General features: G+C 42.3%; 1 protein-coding gene across 4 annotated transcripts in view; it reads left to right on the plus strand.

Annotated features, from left to right (window-relative positions):
* NOS1AP (nitric oxide synthase 1 adaptor protein) overlaps positions 1 to 15,399 on the plus strand; it is a 401,227-nt gene that overhangs the window by 300,883 nt on the left and 84,945 nt on the right. For all 4 annotated transcript variants that reach the window (XM_069094646.1, XM_069094650.1, XM_069094647.1 and 1 more), the window contains exon 5: positions 14,848 to 14,956. In XM_069094646.1, coding sequence (XP_068950747.1) covers positions 14,848 to 14,956 — 109 coding nt within the window. The remainder of the gene's footprint in view (positions 1 to 14,847; positions 14,957 to 15,399) is intronic.

Here is a 15,399-nt window from a genome sequence, read left to right on the forward strand (position 1 = left end):
TTCCTTCCTTCCTTCCTTCCTTCCTTCCTTCCTTCCTTCCTTCCTTCTCAAGGAGAAAGCTTTCTCTTGGCAGGAGCACATGAGCCAAATTTTTCCAATTGCCTTTGCTCAGAGATGGAAGGACAGAGAACCAAGGAAGCAATTAAGTTTGTCATACTGATGGAGATGGATTTAACAAGCTAAATGCAAAACCATAACTGCTGATGAACTTGATCCCAGGAGATCCTTTAGTCTCACTGTCTTTCCTCACCATTCCTTCCCCTATCTCCTTTATATAATCAGATTTATACTGGTTTCACAAAACCCATGTGAATTATTGTTTTTATTATAACACATTTACAGTGCTTTGTCTTCACAAACAGTCCTATAAGCTTGATGGTGAAAGTATTGTCATTCCCATTTTCCAACAGGGAAACTGAGGCTTAGTGCCTTTCCCAAGGCCAATTAGTAAAAACCTGAATTTCCATTAGGCTGTGAGGTTCTCTCTTTATGCTCTGTTCTTGGTAAGAGACCATACTGTATAGTGGACTGAGGGCTGACCTTCGAAGTTAGGAAGGCCTAGGGTCAAGTCCTGTCTCTGAAATATGTGACGCCTTGGTAAGTCACTTTAACCTCTTAATTCCCTGGGCAAATATCTAAGCTATCAAGTGTCAATCTGCATAGGTGGAGGGAATTTTCTCACCTGGGGGTTTCCTGCTCCGTTGGAATCATGAGCCTAGATCCCCCTCCAAAAATTAAATGTTTTTGTCTGCATTCTGCACCCAGATAACTGGGTGACAAGGGCAACTTGGGTGTTAATGAAGATGGATTTTTCCATGGAGTTTTTCATCTCTTCCCTCAGCTGAGAAGTTATATTGACCTTCTCTCCTCATCTCACTTAGTCAGCACGTCATCATGAGAGAGAACTATGGTACAGTAGATGCGTCATAGGATTTGGAGTCAGAAGACCTGAGTTCAAATCCCAGACCTGTCACTGACAACTTGAGTCACTTGGAACAAATTGCTTAAACTCTCTGGGACTCAGTTACCTCATCTTCAAAGGGGGTTTGAGCTAGTGAACTTCCCTGGGACTCAGTTACCTCATCTTCAAAGGGGGTTTGAGCTAGTGAACTTCCGGAGCTCCTTCCCCCTTTAAATCCACAATCCTATGACCTGAACTCCAGTTCCTGCTGTCACCTACTAGCTATGTGAGCTAAGACAACTCACCTACCTTTGAGCTTTGATTCTGCCATTTTTTAACTTCTCCCAACTCTAACATTCCATCTGAGAAGGGAGCTAGTGTGCTGTCTAGCAGAAAGTGCACTAAATTTAGAGTTAAAGGGCTGGGGTCTGTGGCCAGCTCTGCCTCATACTTACCTTGGTGAAGAAGTCTCTTCCCCTCCTGAGGCCTTGGCCTTCTCATTTTAGAATGAGGCTTTTGTACTAGATAATCTCTGAGATGCCTTTCAGAGCGAAATTCACTGATCCTATTGAAGATAAATCTGTTAGTCTGGAAGTTGGACCTCTAAACTCCAATACAGTGAGAAGAAAAGTTATTTGAAGGAACCACTGGAGAGGGAAGAAGTGTTATTCCAATCCAAATTAGATAATTCACATTTAAGAAGTACCTACTAAGTGCTAAACACTGGGATACAGAGACAGAAATACAAGTCCCTTCCCTCAGGTCACTTACATTTTATTGATGAAGCATAGGTATTGTTTCTGGAGGAGCTTCCAGGGCTCTGTGTCCTTCCCTAACCAATCACTAATTCCCAGATTGTTCTCTTTTGTCTTAGACTTTCTCAAAAGGCTACATGAATTGTCACCTTGTGTCCAGGTGGCCCTTGGATCCACCATGTAAAGAAGCAGCAACATCACTAAGAGAGGAGTTTGTATTTGTTTTGAGAAGAAAGAACACCTTGAGGGAGCACACTTTGCCCCCAAACCAGGAATATCTTGATTCTTAGAATGCTTTGGCACCTGGATATTGGGGCAACATATCATTTCCTCTTGTCTCTTCGTTAACAGAGAGAACTCACCATGTGTTTTTAACAGGTGGTGGACAAATTATATCATAATATACTATTACAAAGCATATCATGGTGTGAATCCTTGGAGATTCCAATGGGTCCTATTGGAATCCCACTTGAAAAGGTAAATGAGAGGCAGCTAGGTAGAGCAGTGAATAGAGCATCAGCTCTGGAGTTGGGAGGACCTGAGTTCAAATTCAGCTTCAGACACTTAACAATTACTAGCCGTGTGACCTTGGGCAAGTCACTTAACCCCAGTTGCCCTTCCTTCCCCCCTCCAAAAAGCAAAAAAAGAAAAGGTAAATGAACACATCTATACAGTATAATATTAAATAATGATATTATTGATATTAATAATAAACAAATACAAATATATGTTAAATCACCGATAATAGAAATATAATTGAAATAACAAAATTATCTCTAAATAGCTAATAAAAATAAACTTAATAATGAACTTTTATAAATATAGTTTGTAAAATAAATGTGCCTTTCATACTGTTTAAAAATGAATAGAAATATTTATGTATTTGATGCTGGAAGAAAGATTTGAGAAAATTGAACATAGAGATAGGGATCCAATCACCTCGCCATGATGTCAGATGGCACAACAAAAACATTGGTCATACTGGACTTCTACAAAAACTAAAAAGGGAGGTGTCAGTAAACACTTAACCTCAGAAGCATGAAGACACAGGGACTTGGCAGAGCGGTGGGAAAAGGATTGTGGAATTTGAATGGTCTTATGATTATTGCAAGATGAATCAGAAGGCCTGGGTTCAAATTCTATCTATGTTATTTTGGGCATGTCACTTAGCATCCCAAGTCCTCACTTTCCTCATCTGTAAAATAAAGGTGTCATAACTAGGTGGCTTCCATCTTTCTATCCACGATCGTGGAGTATAGAGCGACAGTCTTATATGGCAAGAATTACCCCGACTGAATAGTTTGCTATCCCTGTGAACTGTTCCTTTAAGCATCATAAGATACTTATAATTATCTTCTCCAATCTCCCATCAGTACATGACTTCCCTCTAGAGTATCTTCAGTGTATGGCCATCCAACTTCTTCTTGAACACCTGCAGTGACTTGGAACTCATCTCAATCATCAATCCAAAATATTCATTTATCCTACTCTACATTTTTTTCTCCCCTCCTGAAAACTCCAGCTCCCTAAAGGCATGTGAAATCTATTTCTCAGTCTTTTTGATCATCTCCATCATGTGTAGGGAGAGAGGAAATGAGTCAGGAAAATTCATTTAAAGGGCCAAGCTTGGTGGTATCCCATGTAAATATGGAGAGTATTATAATGAATGGGAGACCCATAACTTTAGAAAATAGAGGGGTGACAGCCTTGAAGTATACCAAGAGATTTTAGAGGGGAAGAAGTCAGAAGGTAGGGTGGTTCCTCCACATCTGAATAAGAGAAAACCATTAGACCCGAGAAAGACCTTTTTGACAGCTGAGGGAGTAAAGTGCTGGAAATGAACTTGTGAAGCCTGTGTCCCTGGAGGGCCTCAAGAAGGGGACAATCTAAACCTTTACGGTTTAGTCATTCACATGCCGAAGACAAAGAGATGAAGCAGATCATTTATTAAGGTTTCTCCCAGTTTGTGTAGTTCATAACACTCTGATTCTTTTAAAGTGAGAGATGATTGAATCAGTGCTGGATGAACTTGGTCTATGGCTTATGAGCGCATAGGAGACATGGTTATAAATTAATCAGGCAGTTGAGTGATTTGCCAGATGATCCTCATTATTTCACTGTCACTCCCCTTACCCACACAGCAAATAATTCTGAAACTGTAACTGAGTCACACAGGAAATAGCCAAGCAGAGATTAGAACACCAAATTGGCAACAGGAGGAAATCAGCAAAACTGAAGTAAGAGAAAAATTGAAGCAATATCTGGAGTAATTTTGTCATAGTGGACAGAGAACACTGAATTTGGAATCAAATATATGATTTTTTGTTTTTTTGGAGGCAATTGGGGTTAAGTGACTTCCCCAGGGTCACACAGCTGGTAAATATCTGAGATTGGATTTGAATTCAGGTCCTTCTGACTCCAGAGCCAATGTTCTATCCATTGTATCACCCAGCTACTTCCACATTGTATTGTTTTTAGACCTTAATTTTCTCCTCTATAAAAAAGGAAGACTAATTATTGCATCGCTTACTTCACAGAACTGTTTTGAGGTTCAAATAGTAGCAGCCATTTTTAATATACGTACAGAACTTTGTGAACAGTGATGTGACACATATCCACAAGCCTCTTTGCTAGAATTATATTCCTTTCCCTATCAGGAGTTGAGACTTGGAATAAGGAAGGCAGTGAGCTTTCCAGGTTCCCAAAGGAAAATCATGACAGGCTTAAAGCTATGGGCCCTTGGGGTGAGTCAGTGCTGACACTGGCTGGCCCAGGCTCAAACCTAGAACTTGGGGGCCTGCTACTCCCTTCCGGCTCTAGCTTCCTGTTCATCCTGGGGCCTGAGGCTCTGGACTGCAGTTGGGTTTGGGTGTCATAGTGTGTCTCCAGCAGGAATGGAGGCAGGCTGTTTTCACCCAAATGTGTATGTATCTGGGGTACTGAAGGCACATGATTACAGACAGAACCAGGAAATCGGACATTTAGGAAGTCCCATAATCTAGGATCGATATTCCAAAATCAGAGAAGTAGTTGGGGGTGGTGTCTCTACCATGCCACTGAGGAGCTTGGGAGGGGGAGGAGAGAAAGAGATAGGAGCAGTATGAGGTCAGATGACAACTCATGTTTGTATACCTTTGAACCTCTGGAAGGGCTTTCATATGTGTGTGCAAATATATATATACATATATACACACACATATGTAAATGTGCATGTATATACACATATACGTCTATTGTATAATACAACATATAATTCTATATTATATAATACACATATAATATAGGATTACATTATGTATATGTGTGGGTGTGTGTATATAATTTATCCTTAGAGCATCTCTGTAAGGTAGACAGACAAGACCTATCTATGTAAATATATATTAAGGCAAAAGAAGAATTCAAAAGACCTTTGAGGGCCTACTGTGTGTACAGCCCTTTGCTAGGTACAGGGGGCCATGCAAAGGTTAAATAAAACATAGCCCCTGTCCTTATGGAGCTTAGAGTTTAATAGGGAATCAGATGTTGTTTTCCTTACACTAGAGCCTTGATTTCACTGTTGTCAAGAACTTTCAGTGAGGAAACTCTCTCTAGTCCTGCTCTAAAATTAGTAACCTTAAGAGAGTTTCCTGGGGTACTTAGAGGTCATCACAGAGTATGTTATGTGTATGTTTTATATAATGTGTGTATATACACATATACATACACTCAAACATATATAATGTACACACATATGTGTGTGATGGGAGTTGAACTCAGGTCTTCCTGGCTTGGGGCTGGTTTCTATCCACTACAATATACTGCCTTTCAGCCCATATAATACACAAAAGATGGTATCTTACTAGTACCTAGTTTGATGGAAATGGTTAACATTGGTTACTATTCTTATTTGGTCAGTGAAGAAACTGAGGGCACAGAAAGGCTAAATGGACTTCCATTAAGGTCACATAATAAGTTAGCTCTAGAGACAGGCCCTAGAACCCACCCTACATCTCCTGACTCAGCTGTCAACACATATTTATTGAGCACCCACTATGCATGCCTAAATCCTTTTATGCTAGGTTTAAATTGTTAAAGATGCATGTGATATTATATACCTAGGCATTCCCTCTCATCCAAAGACCCCCACCCACCCATTTGTGTGTGAAGAGGCACCATGTGTTTCAGCAGGGCCCAGAATCAGGGTCACATCAAGCAGAGCTCCTGCCCCAGATTTCCTCCAGAAGGTACCTGCTGAAAAAACTCAGTAGCTTTGTTTGGCAGAAGAGAATTCTGGTGGCTCAGAGGCTTATCCCATCTCTTTCCTAATTATGAAGGTAAGTGCAGGACAGAAGGAAGAGAGAAGATTTACGTCTGTCAAGCTGTACATCAAAAACCCTTTCAAATGGAGAAAGCTTGACTCTCATCAAAGTAAAATATGTTTCTGGTTGTGTCGCCTAAGATTGGATGGGATTGATTGCATCTGCCCAGCAGATGCTTGGGCGTGAGTCTGAATTCAGGTCTGGAGTGCACCGAGGCAGGATGGGGACCTAGGGATGGGGCAAAGATCCTCAAAAATGGAGAGCCTCTTTCTGGATCAGCTGCTGACTTACTGACAGAGCTAGAGGGCTGTGGCAGTTATATGGGGTGTGGGAAGAATGCTAGAAGGAAAGGGTCACTGTCATTGACCACTAATTCCCAAGTATCCAGAAGGAGAGAATGTTGTGGCTGGTGACCTGGCACCAAAACTGCCCAAGGCAGGGGGTACACTTATTATTCCTACATTGTGGCTGTACCTCTCAATAACCACTAGGGTCCTTGGAATTAACTCCGTAGGCTCCTCCATTGTGCCCAGGCTTCTCCAGTGTGGAAGAAGTTCTAGGAGCCTTGGTACCTCAGCGGGAGATCCCGATCTGACATGTAGTTAACCAGTGTACCCCTGACTGCCTACGGGCAATGAGAAACAACAAGTAGTCAGTGATAATATATGGTGGTTGGCCAACGGGGTGCTGGATCCAACTGCCTGTGAAATGGTGGGATGTGGGAGAGATTGTCTTTATCATCATGATCACTTAGGGTATTGTCAACTGACCACCTCCTCTTGCTTAGGACTTACCCTACTCCCTTTGTTGAGCATTAAAAATCTCATTTTCCCAAAAAGAAAGTTACACTACAGCAAAGACACCTAAATATAATCAGTTTCTTGTTTTCTTTTATTTTTGGAAGATGCCTTCTTATGTCTTAAGCATCCTAATACGAAGAGATCTGGGAAAAGAAAGGACAATTCATTACCCATCTCTGTCCTTGAAATCATTGTTAAGTCATTTTCCCTTTGCTGAAAAAAGAAATCCTTACTTGACCCTGACATGCCCTCAAGCTGTCATTCTTCATCTCTTCTCTCTTTGAGATCAGATGGGGGGGTCATCTATATTCATTTGCGTTTTCTGTCCTCCCACTCAGTTCTCAGCCCCTTGCTTTCTTGTTCCTCATTTTATTTAATCTCCCTGAACCACCCCTATCTTGGAAATGCTTTCTCCTCCCTTGGCTTCCTCAACCATGATTTCTTTTGGGTTTGCTTCTTCTGAATCTGGACTGGATTACATCATTCATCTTCTGCCTCCTGATCATTCATGTCCTCTAAAGCCCTGCCCTGGGCCCTGTTCTCTTTCTCAACTCCCTCCAATTGAGTTCCCAAAGGTTTAATCATCACCTGTAGGCTGGTGGCTTCTAAATCTACCACATTTTGTCCTCATCTTGGATGGCCCAGGGGATAGAGTGTTAGGCCTAGAGTCTAGAAGACTTGAATTCAAATTCAGCCTCTGATACTTCCTAGCTGTATGACCCAGGGCAAGTTACTTTGTCTCATCTGTAAAATGGGCAAAATAACACCTACCTCTCCGGATTATTGTAAGGATCAAGTGAGATCATTTAGTATAGTTCTTAGAGCAAAGTAAACTCTATATAAGTGCTAGCTATTATTATTAATCCCATTTCTTGATTCTAGTCCTGTTTTACCAGAAGCCTGCTAGATATCCCTTTGACCTCTCCATCTGGACATCCATATGAACAAAATGGAGCTCATTGTCTTACCCCCAAATACCACCCCAATTCAGGCCCATATCATCTCTGGCTTCAACTATTCAATTCACCAAGCCTTTTATTACATGGCAGGCTCTGCAGATGCCATAGCTTTCTTGTCGGTCATCTTGAATCTATTCTCTCTCCTCTATGACCCATCCACTGTACAGGGGATGAATTAATATCCTAAGGCAGAAGTATGATCATTTCATTCCCATGCTCAAAAATCATGAGTGACTTGCCTCTAGGATAAGTTACAAAAATTCCTCAGGCTAGTGTATCAAGCCCTCCAACCGTCTGGCTCCCACCCGTATTCCTAGACTGATTTCAAATTACTTCCATTTTTACGCACTGTTCCTTCTAACTAAAATTACTTGTAGCCTGTCTCCTTCTTGCCTGGAATGTACACCTTCCTAACCTTTTAATCCTCTGCCTCCTGAATCTCCTCTTTCCTTCAAGATTCAGCTTAGGTATCACCTTCTCCTCATGGCCTTTCATTGTCATTCCCCTTGTCTTAATGTCTTCCTCCTTGCTTATCTGTTCAGATACATGCACCCACATGTTGTAGCCTCCCAAGAGAACTCAAGCTCCATGAGGGCAGGAACTCTCCTGTGTCCCCAGGACCTAGCACAGTGCCCAGCCCAAGTTGTTGCTTACTAAAAGCTTGTTGAATTACTTAAAGTACATTCTTTTCTAAGAGCATTAATTAGTAGCTCTTTCCAAAAACAAATGCATCTACATTCAGTCTGCCTAGGCCAAACACTCTAAGAGCCAGTCAGAACAGAAATAATTAAATAAGAGATACTGCTGGGAGAGGGATGAAATCCCTCTTTAATGAATCACTCTAAGAAAGCAATCCATCTCTTTTTTCATGGGGCGAAAATTCTTCTCTTATCTTAGTCTGGATGTGGTAGAGGAAATATAAGATCTCATCTCCAACCAGCCACAGATAGCTAAAGAATTGTGTAGGTGATGGGGTTGTAGACAATACCCAGGATCTCTGTAAACCCAGAATGGTTTCTTCACTTCCTGGACTTTAGGAAGAAAGAGTAACTTGTCCCCTGTTTTGATTAAATTAAAAGATTAGGTTGGTTTGTGGATCAAGAGATTGTGTCCTAACTATTCTGCCTTTAAGTGGGCCCATGCCGTCACAGCCAGATGAGAATTTTTTTTCCAACTTAAATTCATTTTGACAAGTGGTAATTAATGAACCAATGTTGGCTTGCAGATGAGTGTCTAGTGGGATGCCCAGGTTCTACACTTGTTTCTCTTACATTTCGTATTTTGATTAAATGACTTAGATGAAGACATGCATCAGTAACTTCGATGGAAACATGGGCGACATGCTTATCAAATTAATGAGTGATGTAAAGCTTGTAGGGATAGTTAATGTGCTGGATGATAGAATGAAGTCTCCCCAAATCATGAAAGGGTAGAATTACAGGCCCAAATAAACAATAAAATCGCTGCAGTTACTCCCTCTGCTGATAGATTGTACCTTCGGTGAGGTCTTTGTGAATTGCTATCACTACCACATCCCTACTCCCACCTCCCAAAACACAGGGAATAATAATAACTGCCTGGTGGAAAGGTTCCAGGTGATGGGCCTCTCCAAACTAGCTAGACCTCAGATGGTAGACAATGAAGCTGATTGCTAGATCTGTGCCCTAAACCTTTCCAGTTTAGTAGGACCTGCCACGATCTGGTAGCCACAGCCTTGAGAAAAGCATTGTCATTGCCAATCCATGATTATTCACCAGAGTAGTGCTCCAGTAGGGAAGGAGGGAGGAAGGAAGGAGGGAAGGAAGGAAGCAAGGAAGGAAGGAAGGAAAGAAGGAAGGAAGGAAGGAAGGAATGGGAGGGAGGAAGGAAAGAGAGGGAGGGGAAGGAAGGAGAGGGGGAAGGAGGGGGAAAGGAAAGTAAGGAGGCAGAGAGAGGGAGGAAGGAAGGAAAGAAAGAAGGAAGGAGAGAGGGAAGAAGGGTGAAGGAAGGAAGAAAAGGAAGGAGGGAGGGAGGAAGGAAGAATTTATCAAGTGACTCTGTGCCAAGTGCTTTTATAAATATTTTCTCATTTGATCCTCACAACAACCTTGGGAGCTTGGTGCTATTCTTATTCTCATTTTACAGTTGAGGAAACTGAGGGAGAGAGTGGGGAAGTGCCCAGAGTCAGAGCTAGTAAGTATCTCAGGCTAGATTAGAACCTAGATCTTCCTGACTCCAGGCTCAGCCCTCTATCTACTGCAACAGCTACTTGCTAGGTGGCAAAGTAGGGCTTGGCATTTATTTAACTTTCTCAAACAAGGTAAGTCTAATAGAGATAAATGTAAAGTCCTATGCTTAGATTAATTGTGAAAGCCTAGAGAGTCACAAATGAATAGCAGTTCCTATGAAAAAGCCCCGGGGGTTTGCAGGGAAGGTTAACTCAATGTGAGCCAGCAATGCAGAGTTGGTGCCCCAAAGGCCAATGTCACCTGCACTAAGGCTACAGAAGGAGAGGGTGTGGATTTCAGAAGGTGAGAGTCTCACTCTACCGGCCACAGCACTTCTGGAGCGTCTGATTCTGGTTGGGGCACTACACTTAGCAAGAACTTTTTCTAAAGCTGAAATGCATCTAGATTAGAGCAACTGGGTTCTTAATGGGATTGGAAACCATGTTACATGAAATGTACCTGGAGAAAATACAGATGCATGTAGCTTGGAATAGAAAATATTTATAAAGGAACTGATTCTCACTTTCAAACATTTGAAGGGTTGTCATGTGGAAATATCAGTCTTACTGTGTGTAATCCCAAAGGGCAAAGAAAGAGCCAGTAGATGGAAGCTACTGGGAGCCATGTTCTAGCTCAGTATTCAGAATAACTCTTCTAACAATTAGAGCTATCTGAAAAGGGAATCCACCACCTTAGGATATCTGTGTTCTTGTTGACTTAGGAAATAAGGCTGGGGAAAGTCAAATGAAGGTTCAATGAGCCCCTGTCCTGGTCCAGTGAAGCTGCTTTGGATAGTTGGGTGACCTGGCCATTGATGCCAAAAGCAGGAGGCCTTTGTTTTAGCTCACACACAAGGGAAGGCTTGAAGTGTAAGGGGATACACAGCAGTGGGAACACAGAACAGGGAGCCAGAGATAACAAAATACTAGACCTGAGGTGCAGTGCAAGGGAATTCAACCATAGTTCTGCAGAGATTATTGTTTGGTCTTGGTGCTACCAACCTAGTCATGCCTCTTAAACAGTGGGAGAGATGGCAGGGGTCCTGTCTCCTTTATCAGAGAAATGGCTGAAACTCCACCCCCACATCTCCCTCACTGGGGCTGGAAACTATGACCTGCATGACTAAGGTGCCCACCCTGGTGCTGGGAATCAGAAGAGTCATCCCTAACACAAGGGTAGTGGGCTGTAACTTTTGGGCAGTGGACAATGGGTAATGGGCAATAAATACTTGAGGCTGTGCATTCATACTCAGAGAACCCTCACAGGCTTAGGAGAGGCTGGAACAAACTCTCTCTATGTCAGCGATGAAACAAGTCAAAAATATGGGGTTTATAAAGAGGAACAGGGGCTCAAAATCCTAGTGCCTCTGATTGGTTATCTTCCTTCAGGGCCATAGGAAGGGAGCCACCCAATTAGCAAGGTTGCAAGGGGTATGTAAGGTTCTAGCACAGAACATTCTGTGCTAGATATGGAGGGTTCCAAAAGAACAAGAAACAGAACCAATCTGAGATGGGGAAAGGAGGAATGAGAACTGCAAAAAGAAAAGGAGGGGTGAAGTCTCAAGGGATTATAGAAACAAACTCCTGTGCCAGCCATCCCCAGGGGGATGGGATATTCCAGTTGTCGCTGCTTGTTAAATTTTAAGCATAAGCGTTTGTACCTCACACATTTTCTGTGGCTACAAATCAGAACTTGATTTATTGTCTTGTTGATTGTCTAGACTGAAGAAGGTGAAGGAGAAAATGTTAATGATATCAATTAAACTTAAAAATGTTCAGCACACATATTTTTTCCTCCCCTTTAGAGAACCAGTCATTAACCATTTACCGGCACATCCCTAGATGTGACCCACCTTTTTGTCTTCTGATTAGTTGATCCTTTGGTGTCAAGTCATGGCTGCCATTTTTGGAAACTCGCCGTTACAGAAGCCTATTCATTGTGACATGAGATTTGAGAATCGTGAAGCCTAGAAATCCCTTACTGCATCCTACCCTCTTTACATCCCCAAGAGAGCCATGTGGCCTGAAGCATGAGAGCTCCTGAGGTCCTGGAGGGCAATTTGATGACAAGGCATATCACTGGCAAAACTTTCATTGGAAATTTTCTCTAAGCCAACTAGTTGATGTTTTTTTCTTTAGTTAGAGGTTGTTTGCTTTTAATACTGAAGTATTCCATTTCTGAAACTCAGCCATAGTAGAGCAGTCTTCAGAGATCTCTGAATCAGGGAGAATGGCTGTCCCCATACAGAGATTGTCATCAGCTTAGCTGAAAATGCCCTTGGTCTGGGAAGGTAAAGATTAACCTTGGCTTCACCTCAACCACTAGCTACATGCTTTCAGTGCTGCTATGTCTTAAAAGTATGCCAGCTCACGCTCATAGCTCTCTTATTGGCTTTAAATCTAGATTTCTGTCTTTGGGGCATTAAAAAATAATAAATAAAAAACTCCAAGAAGAGTAGTTCCATGTGAAAAACAAACTGAACAAATTAAATCTGCCTTCTTGTGAGGAAAATATATAGTAGGCACTTAGCACATTGTGGGTGACTAGTAATAACATGGGACAGCTAAGTGGTGCAATGGATAGAGCATTGGGCTTGGAGTCAGGAAGACTCATCTTTCAGAGTTCAAATCTGGCCTCAGACATGTACTAGCTGTGTGACCTTGGGCAAGTCACTTCACCTTGTTTGCCTCAATTCTTCATCTCTAAAATGAGCTGGAGAAGGAATTGACAAACCATTCCATTGGACATCACTTAACTCAAGAACAAAAATAATAATACCAGCCACTCAGCATGTCTTTGATCCCAAAGTCCAGAGTCATAAGTTAGGAAGGCCCTCTTGTTAACATTGGAAGGATGGGGGCTATACACAGACCTAGTGACTTTGTAAACATGCCCTCCTCCCAGGCCAGTATAAAAGGCCCAAGTTTTCTTCTTCATTGTCTTTGTAAAGTGCTCAGCACAGCTTGGCACATAGTAGGAGCTTAATAAATAAATACTTGTTTCCTTCCCATACTATGCTCTGTGACTCCTAAAGCTGGCAGAGGTTGCCTGCAGAATAAAAGCACCAGAGGATAGTTGGCCTTGGTTGTTGAAGCCATTGCTCTTTTCTCTCAGGACTTCAGTGTGTTTCTCCACCCATCATCACCAGCCATCTTTGAGCTGCTCCCTAACTTGTCTCTCTCTGGTTGTGATTTGGCTTGCTGTTGTCAGGTTATGTAAAGGAAAGGGGGCTATTTTATCATTCTAAAAATAAGTTATGTCCTGCTTTATTATTGAGGGAAAAATGCCTTAGAGAAATGCGCACAGACAGATGGCTTTGTCACAGAAGCAATTTATGGCCTGAACTTTCTGAGGACAACTCCATGGCCATTCAACCCTCTCCCTACTGGGAGGTGGGGGTGGAATGAGCCCGGCCAGGCAGCTGGAGGGCATTCTGACTTTACCTGTTATATAAACAGCCTCTCAAACCTCTCTTTAAAAGCCTCATTGAACTGAAGGATCTGGGCATCTCACTTTTTTCTCTGCAATAAACCAGGCTAGCCCACCCTAGATGGCAGGGCCACCGTGGAAGCTCACTGAGAGGGTGAGTGCCACTTAAAGGGAAGCAGAGAGGCAATCCTGAGGGGCTCTGTGGTTCTCAGGCTCTGAGGAGATGGGGGGCACGATGCACATCTTTCTTTTGACTTGCGTAACCCACCATAGCTGCTTCTCTAGCTCCCTGGATGTAAGAAACCAGTTAGCTTCTTAATGGCATAACTGGGGACTAGGTGGCCCAGACAGGAGTCTGTCTGTTCCCCTTCACCCTGATCCCCCTCCTCCCCAAGTTAGAAAGAAGGGTAAACTTTATTTACTTTATGACACCCTTTGCTTGGATTACAACCTTTTCTTAATGAACATGCTTTCTGTTTGGTCTAACTTTCATTCCGCTACTATTTCACTTTGTAACTTTGGGTAAGCCCCTGTCCTTCTCTTCCCTACCCCAAACCCACCCCCATCAGTTTGGGGGTTTTGTTTTATTTTGTTTTTTTAAGCATTAAGTGCCTACTGGGTGGTGCAATGGATAGAGGGCCGGATCTGGAGTGAGGAAGACTCATGTTCCTGAGTTCAAATCTGGTTTCAGGCCCTTACTAGCTGTGTGACCCTGAGCAAGTCATTTATTCCTTTCCCCCTCAGTTTTCTCATCTGTAAAATGAACTGGAGGAATAGCAAACCACTCCAGTTATCTTTGCCAAGAAAACCCCACATGGGTTCACTAAGAGTCAGACTCGACTGAAAATTACTGAACAACAAATATACCAGATGCTTATGTAGTAAACATTGCAAATATATCTCATTTGATCCTCATAACAAGGTAGATACTACTATTTACCCATTTTGCAGTTGAGGAAACTGAGGCAGACAGAGATTAAGTGACTTGCCCAGGGTCACACAGCTAGTAAATATCTGAGGTTCAAATTTGAACTCAGGTTTTCTTGCCTCCAGTTCCAGGCTCTATCCACTATACTACTTAGCTGCCCCTGTTTCTTTTCCTATAAAGTGAGAGAATTAAATTAAATCATCTCTTAAATCTGTGTTAACTCTACCATTCTGTGACTGTTTTCTACTTCCTTTCTTTGACAAGGTAACCCAACTTGTCTCCAATCCGTTCACCTACAAATAAATTATCTCCTACAAATTTATTTAATTTTAATGATCTCCTACAAATTATTACCTGCAAATAAATATCTCCTCACCCACAAATCATCAGGAAAATGTTAACCACTAGCTGAGGGTCATTACTAATTCCCTTTTTTCCCCCAACTCTGTTATGTTCTATTCCTTGTGGAACATGTGGGGAAAGGAAGTTCTTCAGCCTGACCTTCCTTCCTGTTGGAGGAGTCAGGCCTTTTCTCTGGGTGCTTAACTTCTCTGTTTATTTTCCTTGTAGGATATTCTACGTCTCTCACGATTCTCAGGATCTGAAGATCTTTAGTTACATCGCCAGAGACGGTTCCAGCAACATCTTCAGATGTAATGTCTTTAAGTCTAAGAAGAAGGTAAAAGGGGAGGGATGGGGCTGGTATTCTAATGAGGTCTTTAAATTATTATTTTTTGTCCTCCCGTGTGTCCAGAGCAAGCCCAGTCCCACAATGCCTTGCTGCATTATTGGTGGCTCCCAAGATTTAAAGGTGGGCTGTCAGACACAGCAGAGATTCCTCTTGACTATTTCCCATTTGACTCATCTCAGCATTACCCAAGTTATCTTCAGTCCAGTCTGTTTGTGAAAGGTGGTGTGAGTTAGTGGAAAAGCCCTGGATTTGAAGGAGGTGTCTCTGGATTGAATCCTGACTCTGCTCCATTCTACATGGATAACCCTGGGCTAGATTACATAGTAAACTTGGGCATCATTTTTCTCACCTGTGAAATTAGTGCTTTGGGGTCAACGATCTGTTAGTTCTAAATCCTATGTTCTTATCCTGCCACAAGCAGGGGTGGGCTG

This window comes from Petaurus breviceps, unplaced genomic scaffold, assembly GCF_028583685.1.
Source record: "Petaurus breviceps papuanus isolate PSGF00001 unplaced genomic scaffold, PetGlider_PUasm1.0 220, whole genome shotgun sequence".
NCBI classification, from domain to species: domain Eukaryota; kingdom Metazoa; phylum Chordata; class Mammalia; order Diprotodontia; family Petauridae; genus Petaurus; species Petaurus breviceps.